The sequence below is a fragment of the Delphinus delphis genome, chromosome 10 (assembly GCF_949987515.2).
Source record: "Delphinus delphis chromosome 10, mDelDel1.2, whole genome shotgun sequence".
NCBI lineage: Eukaryota > Metazoa > Chordata > Mammalia > Artiodactyla > Delphinidae > Delphinus > Delphinus delphis.
This window is the reverse complement of record NC_082692.2, coordinates 9,984,667-10,007,168: the sequence shown is the minus strand read 5'-3', so window position 1 is coordinate 10,007,168 and position 22,502 is coordinate 9,984,667. Positions and strand designations below refer to the sequence as shown.

The 22,502-nt window shown below is 46.4% G+C and overlaps 1 protein-coding gene across 7 annotated transcripts in view; it reads right to left on the bottom strand.

Moving 5' to 3' along the window:
* PHACTR1 (phosphatase and actin regulator 1) overlaps nucleotides 1-22,502 on the bottom strand; it is a 551,052-nt gene that overhangs the window by 63,447 nt on the left and 465,103 nt on the right. For all 7 annotated transcript variants that reach the window (XM_060023625.1, XM_060023628.2, XM_060023623.1 and 4 more), the window contains 2 exons: nucleotides 20,223-20,390; nucleotides 4,171-4,492 (listed from right to left, as the gene is read on the bottom strand). In XM_060023625.1, the coding sequence (XP_059879608.1) occupies nucleotides 4,171-4,492; nucleotides 20,223-20,390 (490 nt within the window). The remainder of the gene's footprint in view (nucleotides 1-4,170; nucleotides 4,493-20,222; nucleotides 20,391-22,502) is intronic.

Below are 22,502 nucleotides of genomic sequence, written 5' to 3'. Positions count from 1 at the left end.
TCATTCGATTTCTGCATTACCCACCATGTTTCACCAGGATCAGACCATGGGTCTGGACTAACACCCCGTAGGGCACGAACGTTCTATGAGATCTCAGGTTCTTTGCGGGCAGAATGCCTATGCATTCAGTAATGTTCCTTCCTTCTTGCAGTGCTTTTTGGGGTCACTGGAAATTGTCAGGAGAAAAAGGAAATCATCCTTTCTGGATGAAACTTGGCCAGAACAAGAGTGAAATCATGTTGACAGGTAGGAGGGAGAATTTCCAGGTCGTAAAAAGAAAGGTGACATCACTGGAGACAGCGGCAGTTCCTGCACTAAACTGAAAGGTGGCCCATGACCTGTTCTGCTCCCAGATCCTTCCAGGACTCCTGGAAGACGACGTGGGTCCTCAGAAACATTCTCAGTCTTTGTCTGGCAAGAAGACCTCGCTTTCTCTGTAGGGCTATCTTTTTTTTTTTTTTTTCCTGGTATACGGGCCTCTCCCGTTGCGGAGCACAGGCTCCGGACGCGCAGGCTCAGCGGCCATGGCTCACGGGCCCAGCCGCTCCGCGGCATGTGGGATCTTCCCGGACCGGGGCACGAACCTGTGTCCCCTGCATCGGCAGGCGGACTCTCAACCACTGCGCCACCAGGGAAGCCCTCTGTAGGGCTATCCTGATGATGTAGGCATTAATTCCCTGTGTCCTGGCTGGTTCACCAGAACAACACTATGCCTTGGCCTATGGTTGGTGAGGAGGGAGACAGGAGGTAAGGAGGGTCTGGGGGTGACACAAAGCACAGGAGGTTGCCTTGGCTCAGCTGCCGAGACCATGCTGCCCTTCTTCCAACCTCCTCCACCTGCAATATCCCGATATCGCCTTCCTTTCCTTGCCCATTTGCTGTCTTTGATTCATTTCAATAAAGAACCTGACCCAGTGTAGGTCCAACAGACCTATGCATTGGTTTACACTCGACTGAAATATTCTATAAATACACACGGAAATTACTGAACTGAGGAATATCACATAACTTATTGGTTAGTACTTTCAATGGAAGCTTTAAATGGCATGTTTTAGGTGCAAATGTATTTAGCAATATCCTAGTAATATGCTCTCATGAGTATCTTTTTCAGATGCTTATTATCTCCGGAAGAGATACAAAAATATACTGGGGGTTACAGGAGACGTGAGGGCAGTAAATGACATTCACTGCTAGCTGTCTTTTGGAAAGCGGTTGTGCTATAGTCAAAGGAGTTCTGGATTTGCAGGAGGACGATCCAGGCTTGAAGGCTCGGCCGCTTGACTTACTACCTAGGACAGTGCTTGGCAAAATGTCTATGGGGGTAAGGTCAGCACTATCAAACTCTTACAGGAAAACATAGGCAGAACACTCTATGACATAAATCACAGCGAGATCCTTTTTGACCCAACTCCTAGAGAAATGGAAATAAAAACAAAAAGAAACAAATGGGACCTAATGAAACTTAACAGCTTTTGCACAGCAAAGGAAACCATAAACAAGACCAAAAGACAACCCTCAGAATGGGAGAAAATATTTGCAAATGAAGCAACTGACAAAGGATTAATCTCCAAAATTTACAAGCAGCTCATGCAGCCCAATAACAAAAAAACAAACAACCCAATCCAAAAAATGGGCTGAAGACCTAAATAGACATTTCTCGGAAGAAGATATACAGATTCCCAACAAACACATGAAAGAATGCTCAACATCATTAATCATTAGAGAAATGCAAATCAAAACTACAATGAGATATCATCTCACACCAGTCAGAATGGCCATCATCAAAAGGTCTACAAACAATAAATGCTGGAGAGGGTGTGGAGACAAGGGAACACTCTTGCACCGTTGGTGGGAATGTAAATTGATACAGTCACTATGGAGAACAGTATGGAGGTTCCTTAAAAAACTAAAAATAGAACTACCATATGACCCAGCAATCCCACTACTGGGCATATACCCTGAGAAAGCCATAATTCAAAAAGAGTCATGTACCAAAATGTTCACTGCAGCTCTATTTACAATAGCCAGGACATGGAAGCAACCTAAGTGTCCATCATCAGATGAATGGATAAAGAAGATGTGGCACATATATACAATGGAATATTACTCAGCCACAAAAAGAAATGAAATTGAGATATTTGTAGTGAGGTGGATGGACCCAGAGTCTGTCATACAGAGTGAAGTAGGTCAGAAAGAGAAAAACAAATACCGTATGCTAACACATATATATGGAATCTAAGGAAAAAAAAAAAGGTCATGAAGAACCTAGGGGTAAGATGGGAATAGACACAGACTTACTAGAAAATGGACTTGATGATATGGGGAGGGGGAAGGGTAAGCTGTGACAAAGAGAGTGGCATGGGCATATATACACTACCAAACGTAAAATAGATAGCTAGTGGGAAGCAGCCGCATAGCACAGGGAGATCAGCTCCGTGGTTTGTGACCACTTAGAGGGGTGGGATAGGGAGGGTGGGAGGGAGGGAGATGCAAGAGGGAGGAGATACGGGAACATATGTATATGTATAACTGACTCATTTTGTTATATAGCAGAAACTAACACACCACTGTAAAGCAATTCTACTCCAATAAAGATGTTAAAAAAAAAATGTCTATGGGGAGGGACCAGTTTTGTTGGTCGGTTGGTTGATTTACATACTTTAATTTTTAATCCATCACAAACTGATGCTTTCAAAAATATAATAAAAATGCACAACAAATAAAACCCCTTTTTATCGTAAGACAAAAAATTATCCTGTCAAATTGCTATGAAGGTATCTAAAAGCTTGTTCTCAATTTCTGTACAATTTCTGCAGATGGGCACCAAGTTTGAGTGGCTGGCATTGGGGAACTCAGCCTTCCTTAGTTTCTTGGCTGACTCAAGTCTCCCTAGGTGGTGTGAGGATTAAGATAATAACAAAGGTATGTATTCATAATAGACTACGAACTGCCATCCAGATTGTAAATTACGATTGTCCTCATTAACAGTAACAGTAGTTGGAAATGATGGCAGCGGCCAAATACATTTTGTTTTTCAGTGAAGGGAGATATTAACGTGAACCTATCAAGTCAGAATTCTTAGTGATAACTTCTCTTGGAGTCATTAATTTTCCAAACATAGAATACTTGGCTGACACAGACGGAGGGAAAAGCCACTGAGAGTCAGGAAACTACAACAGAAAGCTCTCGGCTGTGTCCATCTCGCCCCTGGCTCTCTGCCCGGTGACCGGCTGCATGCTTTCCAGGCTGCAGTTTTCCTATCTGGTCTGCAGGACCCAGTTAACTAGACTGGGTTGGAATCACATTGGGAAATCTCAGCCACCTCCTGGGCACAAGCGAGGTGGTATTTGAACGCGTGCGCACGCGCGCACACACACACGCACATACACACACACACACACACACACGCAAGCGATCCAGAACCAGCACGAGAGATCTCCCTGGGTGGTGGGGAGTCACGGTCTCCGCTGCAGGCCTGCCCTTGGAATACCCTTGGCAGTTCTCCTTGCAATGCTACTGGAGGGAGATTCTGATGAAAGAGGGGACTTCACCAGTTGTTGGTAAATATCTGAGGCTCAAACTCGTATAATCAGACTACGTCTGCCGCTTCCTCCATCGGCAAGAACGAGGGCGTACCTCTCCACCTTTCCCTCTGTTATTCCACCACCGCCCCGCCAGCTCTCATCTCTTCTTATTCTACATTCACATTGTTTTTTACATCATAAAAGTAATATACACAAAGTAAAAAATTAAGCAGTACAGAAAGATACAAAATACAAAAACAAAAGGTTTTCTCCCCATCTCCCTGCCCTAGGGGTTACCTCATTAATGATGACGTGCACCTGCTTCCAAACCACGTTAAGGTCCCCAGAAGCACGATAGGTACGATCTGTCTATCCACCCGCCCACTCACGCATACTCAGATGTATACATACGCACTACTTTTTCTTTTTGATAAACGTGACTGTTCTATAGTTTGGCAACTGGCAACGGTTTTTTCTTCCATACTGTCCTTGACATTCAGATTCCGGTCTGATTTTACCTTCACCCCCCCTCCCGAATCCCACCCCAAGTGGGTGTGAGCCCTTGCTGGCGCTGGTCTGCTCACTCCTTGGTCATGGTCGGAGAGCCAAGCCCTCCTCTCCTGCCCTCACCCCTTCCCTCCGTTACCTTTCCAGCCTCTGCATGGTCATGGCCAGCGTTTTGTTCAGCTCATCTATCATCCTGCAGCCCGAGGGGTGCATGGGGAGGGAGCCGGTGGCGGCAGGGAGGTGCTGGCTGAGGCTGCCGTACTGCAGCTGGTGCTGGATCTGGGAGGGCAGGACGGTGTGGTGGTGCTGGGCCCCGCCCTGCTGGCCGCTCTTCTGGGCCGCGTAGGACGCCAGCGAGAGGTCTGGCCCCCCCATGGGCATACAGATCATGACTTTCTTTGGAGGTAGCGGAGGCGACAGCTTCACTGGCAGACAAGGCAATTTCACAGGGGCGCCAGGATCTGCGGCAGAAGGAGGGCAAGAGGCAGATGTGAGTTTGGGGGCATCAGAAAAAACGTAGCACAGCACAGGTGCCCACGCAGGGACCGTGGTCCTGGAGGCGGGCCCCTGAGATGAAACGCTTCAACCGAAGAACCGGCAGGTGAGCGCTGCTCCACAAGCACCCAGCAGCTCTCACTTCCTGCTCGAAGCACGCTGCCCCCCAGGGCCCTCAGGGACCCAGGTGTCGGTGGCGTGTGTCACACAGCTGCCAGGCTGGAGCTCACCAGCAGAAAGGGGGAATGCACTCTTCTGCTCATGGAAACCCAAGCACCTTCAAAGAGACCTTTGCTAGGACATGTGCGACGCCGACAACTGCGCCACCGTAACGTGGACACACCCTCTCGGCTGGCGCTTTCTAACAGGCACAGGATTAGCAGCCAGCCCTGGGTTCAAGTCCACGAAGAGTGTCTTCCTCCAGCGGTGACTTTTATGCCACCAACCTTAATTCCCTCATGTGGGGATGCTCGTCCCACCGGAGAGGAGGCTTTCTAGGATTTGTGGTCACAGAGAGGGCTCAGGTGCCCCGTGCCGGGCCTCAGTGTGAGCACGGTGGCTGGGCTGACCACTCCCGTGGCATCCACGGTGGGCTCTTCCCACTGTCGGGAGGCTCCGACAGGCACTCTGGGGGCCTGATGGTACCTGCACCCACCCCACCCCTTGGTTCTGTGACGGTGGCACTGAAACTTCCCAGAGATGCTCCAACTTAAGGGGGGCTCCAGGTCAGACAGACCAGCCCTCAGGGTGTCTTTGGGCTGACCTTGTAGTCCCCTGTCTGGACTTCACATTCCTAAAAATCACCTAGCCCTGGGGACTGCGGGTCCATGGCTGAGTCCTGTGGGCTGCAGGCCACCTGGGAGAAGCCAGGCCAGAGGGCAGTGGCAGGCGGGGCGTGTGTGTGACCTCACACCCGCTGTCCATGCCGGGAGCACTGCAGGCTCCTGCCTCTTGGTCTCTGAGGCCTTCGATTTTTTTCCAACTATCTGCCTGAGTGTGGCCTTCTCCAGTTTGACAGCCTCAGTCCTGCCAGAATGACATTCTTTTGGCACAAATCTGATCCTGTTGCCCTCCAGTTTGAAACCTACCAATGGCCTGGAAATAAAGCCCAACTTCCTGACACATCATCAAGGCCTCTTTGTGTCCCCACCTTATCTCTATAGAGTCTGTGCTAGTTCCCCCGGCTAGAAATAACCTTGCCTGTTGCACCTGAAAAGCTCCTTTTCTCCTGGGACACGGCCTGCTTTCCTCCTGTGGGTTTGACTTCCTTGCTGACCCACGCTCAGTCTCCCTCCTCAGCTAAGTCCCTGGCTGGCCTTTGTCCCACACATGCTCAGAAGGGCTGCTGTGTCTCCACTGGTGGCCTCGAGGCTCTTCACCTCCACAGATTTCCTCTCCTGTTTCACAGAGAAGCCCAAGGAGGGCGCTTCAGGCCCCTCCTTCTCTTTGGATCGGCCTTCTTTTCTCCCCATCACCCCAGGTAACCACCCTCACTCCTGAACTGCTGGGTTCCCCAAACCACCTGATGTTTCAAACCCCAGAGCCTTGGTTACCTGCCCTCAGTTCTCTGGTTTGTCTTCTGGGTCAATCCCTACTCTCCCTTCAAGATTCAGCTCAAACGTTACCTCCACTGAGAACCTTCCTGATGGGTTACATCACTCCCCCTATTCTGCAGCCATTGGACCCACTGTGGGCAGGTGGTAGGTCAGTGCCAACAACCATGGTGACGATGACGATGACAGTGACAGATACTGCCAACCCTCCCACCATGAGCCAGACAGTGTTCTAAGTGCTTTTCTTATCTCACCAGCTTAATCCCCTCAACAAGCCAGTGACGTACACACTATGATCTTCTCACTTTTTACAGATGATAGCCCTGGACTCTGCAGACACTGTACCGTTCTTCCTGTTTACGCAGCTATCTCCTCCCACACAGAGCAAGGACCGTGAATAATTTGTCATTATAGCCTCAGCATCTCGTACAGTGCCCAGCTCACCTAGCAGGAGGCTCAACACGTTTACAGAATGAGCCGAAGCTGTGATGCTCTGCTATGGGATAAATTTACATGTTGTTCAGAAATAGAAACTTGGACAGCTCATCCTGTTCCTGTGAGCCTCCAAGCACAGGACACAAGGTCACCATGTTCAGGACCAAAGCAGGCAGTGCTAATTCCAAAGTGGCTGAGATGCAGAAACTCAGCACCCCTGTCTGGGTCCTGTTACTGAAGGGTACACTGAAGGCTTCCTATGGAAGCCATAGCGTAGACCCAGCAAGTACAATGTGTCCTAAAGTGTTAGGGTTTTCATCCAGGGACCCTTAACCCACGACTCCTTCATTTGTGGGTCTGGTTGTCTAAGGCAGTAGGGACTCATTTGCTTGGGCAGAAGGGCAGCATGGAATTGTCTGCCTAAGAAGGGTCAGTGATACACGATGGATTCCACCCATCTTGCTAAGCTACAACTTTCTGCACACACAGTATTTCTTGCCACTACTTCCACAGCAAAACTTACTTGGCTTCATCACCAGAAAAATGGACCAAGTGGATGCCAGGAATTCTAACAAAACAGGCAAGGAAGACATGACCAACAGGATCAATTTAGTGGAGGTGGTTCCTTTCATTGATCTAAGAAACACATGCCAGGGCCCATGGAGAACCCCTCTTTCTCCTTTCCTACCTGCATCTCTCTTCCGGTTGTTTCACTGCACATGGTCACCAATTAAATAAGGGTAGAGAAGGAAAGTGAATCATGTCAAATAATTTTTGGCTCAGTGGATGTGGTACAAACAGAGGAAATGAAGAAAAAGGTTAAAGTCAAGTGAAACTGTCTACTTTCAGTGAATTAGCTCTGCAGCCCCCATCTTTCTATAACATGTGGATAACTGAGGAGAGCCTGGGAAGCTCAGATTGGCAGTACCTTGGCAAGACCTATTTTTATATTCTTATGACATCTTTTTTTTTTTTTTGCGGTACGCGGGCCTCTCACTGTTGCGGCCTCTCCCGTTGCGGAGCACAGGCTCCGGACACGCAGGCTCAGCGGCCATGGCTCACGGGCCCAGCCGCTCCGCGGCATGTGGGATCTTCCCGGACCGGGGCATGAAGTTTACAAAGCATGTCCACATTATCTTGTCTGACCCTCACAATGACCTGTGGGAGAAGCCTGGAACATATCATGTTATTATTATTTCAGAATGAATTAAGACTACATTTGTTGAACTCCTGTTACATACACGGGAAAACTGAAGCTCAGGGAGGATAAATGTCTTAGGCAGAGCTACAGGGCTTCTTGGTCTTAGAGCTGAGATTAAACTCCAACTCTTCGGGCTTCCCTGGTGGTGCAGTGGTTGAGAGCCCACCTGCCGATGCAGGAGACACAGGTTCGTGCCCCGGTCCGGGAAGATCCCACATGCCGTGGAGCGGCTGGGCCCGCGAGCCACGGCCACTGAGCCTGCGCGTCCAGAGCCTGTGCTCCGCAACAGGAGAGGCTACAGGGGTGAGAGGCCCGCGTACCGCAAAAAAAAAAAAAAAAAAAAAAAAAAAAGCCTTCTTTACCTTGATAGCACCTCCCTGAATACAATACTTTGCCTCTCTATGATGCACGACATTTGCGGATTATGGGAGGACACACACTACCTCTTGCATTTATAACGATAGTGGCTGCTCCTGCTGGGGCACACACAGAGCTCTCTGCTTGCTGACTTAGAAATGGATGAATCTTTGCCTACAGTCTGTCACACAGAGTGAAGTAAGTCAGAAAGAGAGAGACAAATACCGTATGCTAACACATATATATGGAATTTAAGGAAAAAAAAATGTCATGAAAAACCTAGGGGTGAAACAGGAATAAAGACACAGACTTACTAGAGAATGGACTTGAGGCTATGGGGAGGGGGAAGGGTAAACGGTGACAAAGCGATAAAGAGGCATGGACATATATACACTACCAAACGTAAGGTAGATAGCTAGTGGGAAGCAGCCGCATAGCACAGGGAGATCAGCTCGGTGCTTTGTGACTGCCTGGAGGGGTGGGATAGGGAGGGTGGGAGGGAGGGAGACGTAAGCGGGAAGAGATATGGGAATATATGTATATATATAACTGATTCACTTTGTTGTGAAGCTGAAACTAACACACCATTGTAAAGCAATTATACTCCAATAAAGATGTTAAAAAAAAAAAAAGAAAAAAAAAAGAAATGGATGAGTCTTTGGCAGCCAGACTGATCGAGAATGCAGTATATTCATAAAACTGTCTCTGCTGATAGAGTGGAAAGAGCAAAAACAACCAGTTCCAGAGAACAAGAAAAATAAACCCAAACTACGTCACAGAGCCAGAAAAGCCAAGGCGGCTATATTTCCAAGACTGACACACCTCTGGCTTAGGACTTCACACAAGAAAGTGAAAACCCCCGATTACTTTTGTAGTTGAGACTGGTGCCAGAGGACTGTAGTCTATACACTGAATGAGTCTGGGCTAAATGAATACGCCCCTAGCCTCTCTCCTCACTTTTTAAATTAACAACAGCTGGAGAAGCTGGAGACGCATTTATCACTTTATAATAGACGATTCAGATACACTTGCCAATGATAGTAGCACTTAACGTCTTAATGAACAAAAGTGTTGTAAGAATTTCTCAGTCATTTGCCACCTGGTTCTAGTGGGTTAGAATCTCTGATCTCCTTTCATAGATACAGGCATCCATCCAAGGACATGAAGAGTCTGTAAGAAGTGTACTTAGAACTTAAATAAGAGTCCAGTACCACGAAACCACAGAATCAGATTCCCCTGGCTATAAGAAAGGTACTTATAGGAGCCCCACCAATCACTTTGGGCCATCCTGGGGATTTTAAGGTAGTCTGGCCTTTTTTATTTTTTGGCCAGATGCCTGGAAAGGCAAAAATATGTTGACTGACCCCTCGTGGTGAAAGTGCTAGAAGAGTATCAAGTGATTTGTGTTCAATGCCCTCAGCCTGGCTTGCTCTCCTAAGCCAGCCCAGCACACGGAAACCTCAGCAAACACCTGACGTTGTAGGGATTGTGTCCTGAGACCTTCCAGAATCTTAAAATGAGGGCCGTGATCATATTCGCATCACCAGCACCTGACTGTTTCAGAGCCGCTTTCCACAAAGACACATTTTTGTTTTTGAATGGACCCTTCCCAAGGCCACCTGGGGAGATGACAGCAAGTAGGGAAGTGAGTGCCTCCCTGAGATGGTGACACGGGGCAGTGGAGGCGTGGCTCACCAGCTAACTGGGTCACTTGGGCATGTCAGCTCTGCCACAACCACATTCGATTTTGTAAAAGTCAAACTACACCTTATTCATTGTCGGGAAACTGCTCTCAAAGAGTCAAAACTGCAGATGTCTCTGTAATCACAAGAACAAACACCTATTCATAAGATCAGTATTTTGTTAGAAATTGTAAGTCATTGATAAAAACACATTCTATCGTTTATTTTTGCAGCAATGCAGACTAGTGTCAGTGCTCCCAGGGAGACCAGGCAAGGAGATGGCCAGGCAATTGACAACTGGGTGGCTGAACCCGAGCCTTCCACGAGACAGGTGTAAAGGCAGGCAAGAAGGTCCACAGTGGGCAACGGAGAGGAGCCTGGATTGGACGGTGCCCACCAGGGAGGACTGCTATCTTGAGCATCCAGCAAAAGCTGAGAGCGAGTCAAATCAAAGTCACAAAGTCATGGAGGCAAACATACACATGCTCGCCTGGTCTCAGAACATGGGAACCAGGGGATCTATCTGTGAAGTTTTAAGCAGTAAATTTAGATCACATACAATGAAATACTACTTAGAGCATATCCCGATTAAGAGTTAGTACATTCATGGTGAAGGTATCAAGAAGTTCAAGCTAGATCCATAAATCTTTTTTTTTTAAGTCTTAATGTATTTTTTATTTATTTTTGGCTGTATTGAGTCTTCATTGTGGTGAGCAGGGGCTACTCTTCCTTGCGATGCGTGGGCTTCTCATTGCGGTGGCTTCTCTTGTTGCGAAGCACGGGCTCTAGGCACACGAGTTTCAGTAGTTGCAGCACTCGGGCTCAGTAGTTGCAGCATGTGGGGCCTAGAGAGGATTCTTTTTCTTTTTTAAAATGTTTTATGTTATTTTATTTTATTTTTTTGGCTGCGTCGGGTCTTCGTTGCAGTGCGCGGGCTTCTCTCTAGTTGTGGTGTGCGGGTTTTTCTCTTCTCTAGTTGTGGTGCGTGGGCTCCAGAGCATGTGGGCTCTCTAGTTGTGGCACACAGATTTCTCTCTAGTTGTGGCATGCAGGCTTTTCTCTTCTCTAGTTGTGGCACGTGGGCTCCAGAGCACCTGGGCTCTGTAGTTTGTGGCACACGGGCTCTAGTTGAGGCACACAAGCTCAGTAGTTGTGGTGCGTGGGCTTAGTTGCCCCACGGCATGTGGGATCTTAGTTCCCCGACCACGAATCAAACCCGCGTCCCCTGCACTGGAAGGCAGATTCTTCACCACTGCACCACCAGGGAAGTCTCTAGATCCATAAATCTTATAAAGGCAAATGAGGACAACTACAGTTCATCTCTAACCCTACACCCACCTGATGCACGATATTTATTCACTGTCAGAGGTCACACTCAGATTTCTTGCATTTATACTGATGGTGGTAGCTGGTCTAACCATCTGCAGGGTATCCCCATATCCCCATGAAATTCCGAGTGTCCTCCCTGACACCTAAGGCTGGACCACAAGTTTGCCCGATGGATGACTGTCATGTTCTAACTGCTACCTTAACGGGAAGTTGCTTTTCTACCTGGGTTATCATGCTCCCTTCAGACACCACAGAACCCACGAGAATCAGATTTCATTTTTAGCAGCACTCAGAGCCGGAGAACAATGTGCCCAGTATCTTTAGTATCTCCTAAAGAAGCAAGTGTCCTGCCAAGAACTCATGGGCAAATGACCACCCAGCTCCTCCTCCAATGCCGCTGCAGCGGGGCTCTATGCCTCTCATGGCCTCCTGTCCTCCTGCAGAACAGCACTAGCTAAGGACACAGCAGGGAACAAGGCAGACTAAATCCCCACCCCCGGGGACACTTCCCCCTCGGACACTGAAACAACGTCCACGAGGAAGAGCCAAGGGCAGCCCCAGTTACATTCATCCATCCAGTTGTAAATCCATCCAGCAGCAGTAGCATCCATCTTATCCGAACATCAAGGAGACAGGCTTGGTTGACATCAAGCAAATGTTGCTAAACGTCCACAAGAGACGCCCTCTTCCTCCTCCGAAGTTAAATACCTCGTTGTGGCTTTCAAGGTTCTCCACAGTTACCCTCAACCCACTGCTGGCCTGATCTTTCTCGACTTCCCTACAGGAATCCCACATCCCTGCCAAGCTGCGCTATTTGCTATGCCTTGAACATGCTATGCCTTGCATGCATGTGCCTCTGTGAGCCCTGCTTCCCACTTCCTGGAAAGCTCCTCACCCACATCCCTACTAGTTTTGCTTATCTTTATGGCCTGTCTTAAACATACATCCTCCTCCATGATGCTTTTCCTGATTCCTCCCAAAGGATTTGATCTCTTACTATTTGAATTTCTTTAGAACCATGTTTATACGTCTTCACATTAAACATTTTCTGTAGCTTACAACCACCTACAACTCTGAGAAGAAAACACTTTTTGTAAATGATATCAGGGCTGGAAGAGCACTTTGCTCATGGTGCAAAAAATACACAAAATATAAGTGCCATTCAGCCTTACAAAGGAAGGAAATCCTGCCACATGCCACAACACGCGTGAACCTGAAGGACGTTACGCTAGGTGAAAAAAGCCAGCCACAAAAAGACAAACATTGTACGATGCCATTTATATGAGGTACCCAGAGCCGTCAAATTCATAGGAACAAGGAGTAAAATGGAGGTTCCCAGGGGCTAAGGGGAGATGAAAGAGAAAGGGGTGTTTTTAATAGGCAGAATTTCAATTTTGCAAGATGAAAAAGTTCTGGAAATCTGCTGCACAATGTGATTATACATAACATTACTGACTGTACATTTAAAAATGGTTAAGGTGGCAAATTTTATATTATGTGTTTTCACCACAAAAAGTGCCAAGTGAATTAAATCTCCAACCTAACAGCGCTCCAAAAACAGAAAGGTATTTTGTTGCAATCTTTGCCTTGATCATAGATGTCAGAGCAGAAAGCATCCTTTTAATCATGTTTTAATCCATAGATAGCCCTTAGAGGCACTAAGAAAAGAATTTCTGCATTTTGAGAAAAGAAAATCGAGACCGGAATACTATGGAGAAATGGGTATAAAGAGTAAATTCAGGCAAATTTCCCATTCCTTCAAAATAGCAGTTATCGAGAGATTGTGAACCTTAAACCTCTTTATGAGGCCTCTGGGTTATGATTCATTTTGTCCGTTTAAAAGCACAGATGAGGTCCAGTGTCTCAATGGTCTAATCATCAGTTTTCTTGCACTTTCTGAGTAGAATACCAGGAGGGAAGGCAAGGACAGAGACAAAAGTAGTTAGATGATTTTGGAGGGTTGGAGAGGAAGCTGAAAGAGGAGAACAAAGAGGGTGGGGTGGGATATATTGAGGAGAAATGGGGACAGAGAAACCTAATGAAATTACAGATCAGAATGTGGGTATAGAACAGCTCACTGTAGACACTGTCCTCAAAACTAGAGAGACAGCTCTAAATAGAAATACCGGTTTTACCTTGACAAGCTCTGCAGAGAGGATTCTCATTAGACACATGCTGGGGCTGAAAAAATACCACGGGGCATGGCTGCTGTCTGGCAGGGAAATTTGCAGTTGCAAATACTTCGTAATGTTGAAACTAGCAATCAACCAGTTCTGATAATACAGTAAGCTTCCCTGTATTTCAGGTTCTAAAGACAGTGCAACTATACCCTGGGCCCGTCCACATTAGCAGAAGGACTTGTTTCTAAGGATCAGCAAGAGTTCCCTTTCTTTGCTGAGCTGTCGGTTTCTAACTGTGGTCAAGTGCTTCCCATGTGATCGGCCCCATTCTTGATTCTTAGACTGTCTCTTTCTAGCTTGTTCTTTGAAACTCTTTATAATCGAGTGCCTTAAGAACATTACTTATTTTCGAAAGACTGGGCAGTTTTTTTGTCTTTGAGTTATACAAACAAAGCAGATTTTCTAATTTCTTAAACAGATTAAAAACCAAAGAGAAAATAAAAAAGCAAACCAAAACAAAAAATAAATAAACAAAACCCAAAGAAAACTAATGATTCCGTTGTTACGAATTTCAAGAATAGGTATCTTAGTAGAGATGTTAGAGCATCTCACAACGGAGATCTCTTAGTAGAGATTCCGTTGTTACGAATTTTAAGAATAGGTATCTTAGTAGAGATGGTATAAACTAATGGTTAAGCGGAGGGCTCTGGGGTAAAACCAAACGGGTAGAGTCTGTCTCTGGACCCACTAGCTACGTCACCATGACTGAGTAATCTAACTTCTCTGAATTTCATTTTCCTCCTCTGTGAAAAGGAAGGAATAAAGAGTATCTACCTCATAGGACTAAATGGTACGTTGTAAATTTCTCCCAAAATGGCCCCTGCTATTATTACCCAAGTGTGACTGTCAGACTGTGAAGCTCAGCTATCACAGAAGTTGATTATCCTTCCTTCCAACGGCACCTGTGGGCTACCTAATCACAGGTACCTTATGCAGAAGGACTGGATTATTCACGCAATGTTTAACATTTGACTCCTGGAGCCAGGATGGCTGGAGAGGTGATTGATGGAGACTTAGAAAAGTAGGAGACAGTATTTTTTGCTTCCGCTACCCTTTTCCTCTGGGATCAGCCATTATTCCAAGAAGGATGCATTTTGAGAATCATTATCTCAGATCATATTCGTTATGCAACCAAGCTCTGCTGGGCACTGTCCTTCCGGAATGGAAGGGAAGCTGACACCCAACAACTCCTGACCCTGTGATACAGGCCACTGTGCATACTGATGTTGGAGATAAGAAGGATGAAGATGACAACAAGAGAAGAGGAGTTTGGGAGAGCAAGAGGGCTTCCCTCTACCCGGCTAAAGAACAGAGAAAACGTATAAGGCAAATAGTCTCCAAGTTAATTACGATTTTCCTGATCAAATGGAAGCAAATGCCAAAGCAGAGATATTTCTGCATATCTTTCCCTGATCGCGCGCCCAGAGGTAGCCTCCGCCCAGGCTCACGCTTCCTCCAGTATCTACTGGACCAGTAACCACTGTCACTCTTTACCAGCCATGCTCGGTGCCTTTCGAGTTGTTGTCTGTTTCCTTTCAAAAATGTCAACAGAACGACGGACACTGAGAACATGCTAAAACTCTCAACTTAAGAGTTCTAGAATTCTCAGCTTATTAATTCCTGCTCACATGGCCCAGGTGCCTCTAATGAGTAAGAGAACAGGGTTAATGGGGCTGCCTCATGGTGAGGCAGATTCATTATGACTGATTGCTGTCTTACAAAAATGAAGCAAGTATAATGGAGTTTAAACCCAAAAGGGAAGCACCAGACTGGCAGTCCACACACCCCTGTGCCTGTCTTGCCTTCCGCATATTTAAGAGGCTACCAGGTACAATATGGTAAAGACCATCGGCTTTTATGTATTTTTATCCATTTGACCCAAGCTCTATGGAGGTGAGATGTACAGATAACAGATAAAACCCGCTCTCTTGGGGAAAGAACAACGGAAGCTGGAGAGACTGGGCTGACAGAGCAAGAGAGGCCTGCGGATACCAGGCCGCCCAAGTTCTGGGCTCATGGCTGAAGGTGACATGTGCGTCTATTAATTAGGTAACTAGATACAAGAGATTTAATGTTAGTTTAAAAAAATGCTGTCAGTTCTTCTTTGAAAATGTCTTGTCTACTGGTCCATTCCCTCTCTTCCCACTGCCATCAGTCAGATGCTTTGAGCTTCTATTTCAACAACTGCAGCGGCCTCTTAAAGTGTCTCCCTGCCTCAGGTTGTTCGATTTAATTCAACCAGTGATTTCGGAGAACGAGACACAGGGCAGGCCTCGGCGGCTTCTCTGTTGGGCCTTCAACCTTCCCCTCTTCCTGTTCCTTCTACACAGTGACCCAGGAGTAGACCTTAAAGTCTAGTTTTCATCATACCACCCACTCCCCAGCTCAGAAACCTCCGAAGGCCCTCCAGTGCCACGGGAATAAAATCTAAATCCTCACATGCCCTACCTGGTGAACGCTCTCTCTCAATAGACCCCAAGACGGACCCGCCACCCCAGCTCAGCCTCCTTGTCACCGGCCCGAAGCATGGCCACCTCTGAGCCTTTGTGCAGGTCTTCTTTTCTGGAATGTGCTTTCCTCATTCTCTATAAAAGTCCTTCATGCTTTAAGGGTGAGCTCAAGTTTCAGGCTCTCCTAGAACCCTTCTATCAGATCGTGCTGAACCGCAAGTATTATACCCAACGGTAGTTATTCTGGCGCTCTATTTTTGGATATTTAAAATATATATTCATATCCGTATATATATATCATACACTTATACATTGAACCCTCATGTATTTGTACCCACTTTGATACCTAGCACAGTATTCTGCCTAGAGTTAGATGTGCTGAATAAATAGGTACTATATGCAGGAGTTTGTTTTTCAACATTTAATCTTTCTCAAGGGAAATCTGGCATCTAAGTCTTAAGAGGTACACAGCCCTTAAAACGTACATCATTTATTTCTAGAATTAGAATTAGCAATTCTCGTACCAGGAATAAGTGAGGAAAAACTCAGAGATGCTTATAAAAATACATGCACACTGTTGAGATGTTGCGTTTTTTACAACAAGGAAGATGGAAACCTCTTAAGGGGTCCATCATGTCAATCGGGATCCCCGCCACGTAGCTAACAAAATCACGTTGTGGGATATTCACTAACATGAGAACCAGTTCATAAGTCATCACTGAGAGCAAAAAGCAGGCGATAAAAGAAAATGCACAGTAGTATTTGATTTTTATGAGATAAATGATAGATGGACGGTGGTTATGCCTTAGAGGGGGGCTTACAAGGGCTTTTTTTCCTTCGTGGTTTTCTATGCATTTAAATTTGGGGGCACTAAAGTGTTACTAATGTGTTGAAGGAAATTTGCTCTTTTGAACCACAAACCCTGACTTGGATGGATGTGTACATTGATAGAGGAGCTTGACACAAACTTAAATTTAAATTGTAACCTAATAAAACTCAGTGCCATGTGAGAGACATCCTGCCACCGTGGAAACAACATTCATTGAACTAGGAGTAGGGAAACACAGGGTCTAACGGCGGCTCTACTGCAGAATTCCTGCCAGCCCTGGAAAAGTCACTTATTTTCTTGAACCTCAGGTTTTTAATGATAAAACAGGGGAACATTCTTTCATCCCCATCCCATCTTACAAAAGTATATAGAGATCAATTAGAGACTATTTATAAAAATAGCAAACATATTGTAAGTCGATCAGTATCAGGTGGGATTATTATCAAGGTTGGAGAAACACCCCTCTGAAATCTTGAATCTCTGATTACACCACAACCTTAAATCACAAAGTCATGACCGATTCGTGCGCTAATGTGCGGTGAAGTGCAATTTCACTAAACGCTCACTTTAATAACTGTGGGTGCATTTATTAAATAACACTTGCACAATGAAAATATAAAATCATTTCAGGTTATTACAAGATACTGAATATAGTCCCCTGTACTATACAGTAAATCTTTGTCATGTATCTATTTTGCATATAGTCGTTTGTATCCGTTAATCCCGATTATAATCTGAAAGAAATATATAACTGAGTCACTCTGCTGTACATCTGAAACTAACACAATATTGTAAATCAACTATATTTCAATTTTTAAAAAGTTATTTTAGGACAACATTCCTCAGCTTGCTCTTCTCTAAAAGTATTTCCCACAATACTCTGCAAATTACTGTCTTTGCCTTTCTCTCCCCCACCCCAAAGAGAACAGCACAGACATAAATTTTAATAGAAGAAATACACTGGGCTTCGGACGAATTATTTAAAGACAAAAAATTTAAAGTTTGGCAAACTCATTATGAAGGGAGCAGGCGCTACTCTTGATCTCTGCAAAGATTTTGATGGTCAATCTAATTCACCTACATGGGCAGGTAATCTTTAGCCACATAAACGCCAATGGACATGTTTACAAATGCACACGACTGCAGCCTCTTAGCCTACGACTGGCAGGTGCACATCGCATGCTTCTGGACGCGAACACACAAACCCAGGTCACGACGGCATGTACCAAGACACACACAGAAACCCTCAAATGTCCCACAGAGTGACCTGACCAAAGAGGTGCATCGGGCCCCAGAGACAAAGAAAAAAAAAGCACAAGAAAGGATCCCTTGAAGGGAAGGCACGGCTGCGGGTCCCCAGAAGACATCTTGACTCACCTGTTAAGTGGTTGGCAATCCTGGCAGTGGGTTTGGGAGGCAGGACAGGGGGCTGCTTGAGGAGAGAGAGCTGCTTCACTGGGGTCTCCGCATGGTCTCCAGGGAAAGCAGCAGGTTTTTTGGGGGGCAGGAGCAGGACGGATTTGGCTGAAGGATCTTGGGGCAGGACTCCAGACTCACTGGCAGAGGGACTCTCTTCAGACACTGAGGGGACAACCACATGACACACAGCGACATTACACAAACGCAGTGCAGGTGCGGCCGGCAGAAGCCAGAGGGCACACAGGACAGGGTTAGCGACACAGCAGAGCACCGACTGCCCCAGGCTGTCAAAGTGGGGTGTTAAAGGGAGGACGCCAGAAATCCAATAAAGCCATGGTGAGGGTGGGGGAAGTAGCGGGGAGGGAGAGACAGAAAACAGAGAGAGCTGGAAGGATGAAGAGGGAGAAGAAGGAAGAGGACACTTCCTCAAACCATCCAAGGCTTCATCCCTTCAACCTTGGTGTTTATAATGCAAATTCTACGGGTGCTCCAAAATGTGACTCATGGGACCATAGCGACAACTGACAGACGGCAGGTGTAGCGGATCAAGGACCAGGAGCCCCCTCTGAACCACACCAGCACCGAACGCCGGCATCTTCCTTTGCGCCTGTTTGCCCTTTGCTGGGAAGGAAGAGAGAATGCATTCCGGGGTCTTGTTTTTGCCTGCTGGGTCTCCTTGTGTCCCTGCTCCCCGGGTCTGAGGACAGCCTAGAGGCTGACACTGGGCAGGTGATCCCCACATGCCTGGGGCAGCGGCTGCTCCTCCAGGTTTGGGGCCATCCGAGCTGGGCAGCAGCATCCAGGGGGTGCTCTGCAGTTTTAAGGGCTCCTGCCAGCTCCGATACACCTGGGTAAGGTGAAGGATGCTCCAACTCAACACCCTTTTCATTTTCCACCTTCCTTTCTCCTGCACTCGCCAGAAGCATGGTTTTCTGGTTTTGATTCTGCCCACTTCTCATTGCTCTGCCCCGGGCCTGCTTCTTCCCCTCCCCATGGTGGGGCGGGCGGAGGGCGGGGGGACCAGGACCGGCTCCAGTTAAGAGCTGTCACGGGTGGTAGCACAGGCTCTCCTACCGTGCTGGCAACCCAGCCAATGACAGAATGAGACTCTACGACTTCCCTGGGATGACAGATCTCACTACAGCCATCACATCCATCCGATCCCAATGTCACAAGGAAGGCTGGGAAGAAGTCTCAATATACTGCTTTAGCTGGAACGATCTCCCCAGCTTGGGGAGGAGGAGGGAAATGCAACTCAGATGCATCTCTCTCCCCCCCCCACCCCCATCACTGCTACAGGAAGAAAGCCTCCCTGGCCCTCCTCCCTCTCCCCACTCTGGGTAGCAGTGTTTCCGGCAGTCAAAGCCCTGTACACAATCCTCAGGGGAACCAGGTTCTCCCCTGTCTCAGGGGACACTGTTATCATCAGTGCTGGACACACCGATGGAGCAGCGACTCGCTGGGTCCCAAAGTGAAGCATGGCGCTGACTCTGAAACGCCATCCTGCTCGCCTCCCGTCTGAGTTCCGTGACGCAGACTTTGCACACGGTGTGGGGGAGGCCGTGGCCTCCTCCCCAGACTCCAGATATTCCCAGAGGCCCCATCCCCCAGGCTTGTCTCCTGACAGCAAGGACCTCTCCTTACTGGCTGTTGGGAGGGTACCGTCTTCTGGCTAATGAGGACCACTCTGCAAACCTTGCGAGGGAGTGAGGATGGGCCACACAGAGGGCTTCGGACCAAAGAGGGAGTGACAGACGGCATCAAAATGATCTGTCAGCAGGATACCGGTAAATTGTAGACGATTAACACATTAATTGATTTGATACAGTAAATTGGCACAATTTACTAAATCGATATAACTATTAACTGGTATATTGGGATTAGGATTCAAAGGAATACCAGGGCCTTGTGACCAGGTGGACTTAGACGGGTGCCCTCCAGAAGCACAGGACTCTCTAGCTTTACCTTAACAGAAACGAGGGTTAGAAAACAGACATTTTAAATCATCAGTATTACAAAACAAGACATATCTTCTTTAAAGAGATTAAGATTATAAAAGTGTTTTTAAAGACTGTAGAAAAATAAATGGACACATCCTCCATATTTTTACACTCAGCACGTACTAACTGGTCACTTTCATCCCCATTTCCAGGAGATCCTTATGTCCAGGGTGGTTCAAGACAGAAGCCAAAGTCCAGCCAGGCTGAAGCCCCCTAACACCGCATGCCGGGGACCAGTTCCATGTCTACCAGGGGCATTACCTGTCCCATCCATGATGTCGGAAGGCTGGAGCACCTCGTATGAGCAGGGATCCCTGGGCATCGGGATTGGCTCCATCTCGGACAGGGCGGGCAGAGACAGCTGGCTGGAGCTCAGGGACTGCCCGTTTTCCAGGGAGTCATCTTCATTCGATATGGAGAGCTCCCCGTCTGTCAGAGCGAGGAGAGCGCAGAGTTAGACCACGCCTGCCTTCCAGGCAAGGGTGACACTCACATCCTGCTACATGAGTCTAGATGCTTCTGAACAATCTGTATCAAGGCCAGTATGCAAAGTCTACACTTGTTCTTTTGCTTTTAAGGCATCTAACCACCAGGGCGACAACTTCCAGTGACCTTCAGCCATATGCCTGTTTTCTCTCCATTCTTCTAATTATCGACAGATGAATGGATAAAGAAGATGTGGTACATATATACAATGCAATATTACTCAGCCATAAGAAAAAGAATGAAATAATGCCCTTTGCAGCAACATGGATGGACCTAGAGATGATCATACTAAGTGAAGTAAGCCAGACAGAGAAAGACAAATATGATACTGCTTATATGTGAAATCTAAAAAAAGAGATATGAATGAACTTATTTACAGAGACTCACAGACACAGAACATAAACTCATGGTTACCAAAGGGGAAAGGGGGTGGGGAGGGATAAATTAGGATTTACACATACACACTACCATATATAAAGTAGATAGACAACAAGGACCTACTGTAGAGCACAGGGAACTAGTCTCAATATTCTGTAATAACCTATAAGGGAAAACAATCTGAAAAAGAATATATATGTGTGCGTGTATATATGTGTACACACGTATATAAGAATGTGTGTGTGTGTATACACACACACACACACACACACACACATATATGTATAATTGAATCACCGTGCTGTACACACCTGAAACTAACATGATATCGTAAATCAACTCTACTCCAATTTTTAAAAATTTGTAAAAATCATTATCTACTATATTTTCTATGTGTTTTTTAAATGGAAATGAAAATAAATTTTTCTTCATAATTTTTTGAAAACCTGGAAAACCTGAGCAGGACTCAGAGATTGGAAAACCAGGTCAGGAATTCCTACTTCGAAGAGCAAAGGGCTTCAAGCACTCAACAAGCACCAGGACACGCTACACCAAGGCCCCAGGAAAAACTCACCCTGTCTTCTCTTTATCTCCGCGCACATCCAATTTCTCTAAATGTTTAGGAGTGCTCTAAGCTCCAGCTGAAGGGCTGCAGCAGCTCAAAGACTCTGGGAGGTGCCAGGATTCTCCCAGTGCCCACCAGTGATCCTGCCAGGCGGGGTGCAGACTTTGACCTTGCTCAAAGCTCAGCAAGACGAGGGGCAGCTAGTTAACACCATGGTGGAGGATCAAAGGCTCCCGCACAATGGCTGTTTGTCAAATCAAAATTCCCCCAGTGTGATTTCATCCTAGCCCCGGGGAGTCCTAGATAACTAGACATTAAAGTCAAATTAATTTTTAAAGAGGACTGAAAGCTATTCCAGTCAGATGAATAAATATCCAGACGAAAGACTCTAAGTTATGTTTCGGTAGAAAACAGAAGCCAGCAAAGCAATTACCTGCCTTAAAATGGGAAGATGGATCATTTACTTGTAGAAATAAAACAGTAAAATGACTCCAAGGTTAATCTTGGATAAATAATCCTTTCCTTTCGCTATGTTCCTCCCAAGGCTTTAATTTTATACACAGTGATAATATGGCCGCAAAAGATTCCTCTGCCCACCCCCTTTGCCCCCAATTAGAATTGGCCTGATGAAATGTATGTTCAACAGAGCAATTTACAAAACAACAGGCTTTAGATAGCATATGGTTCAAGGACATATGATATTTGATCTGAATTTTTTATAAACATAGAAAATATATATATATAATGGACACCAAAAAATCATCTGAAGCAGACAATATAAAGCACTGATTCTTGAAGATTGTGGGTTTTTTCCCCTTCTTTTCACTTGGCCTTTTTATGTGTCTCAAATGGTAATAGCAGTCACGATAATTGTGATTAACAATATGACGACTTCTTAATAGGAGAAGAGCAGTGCAGACTCTCAGGCCAATGCTATGGAAAGTACACAGCTGAACTGAGCGTACGCAGGATGGGAAGGGCTGTGGGTGTGAGCGTTAGTGCATCAGCGTCCCATAATGGATGGTCCCTGGTCCTCTTAACATGCTTTGGTTTAGCTTGTTCAAACTAACACCGTGGGAAGTAGCTCTACTTCAAATTCCCAGTTGGTGGAA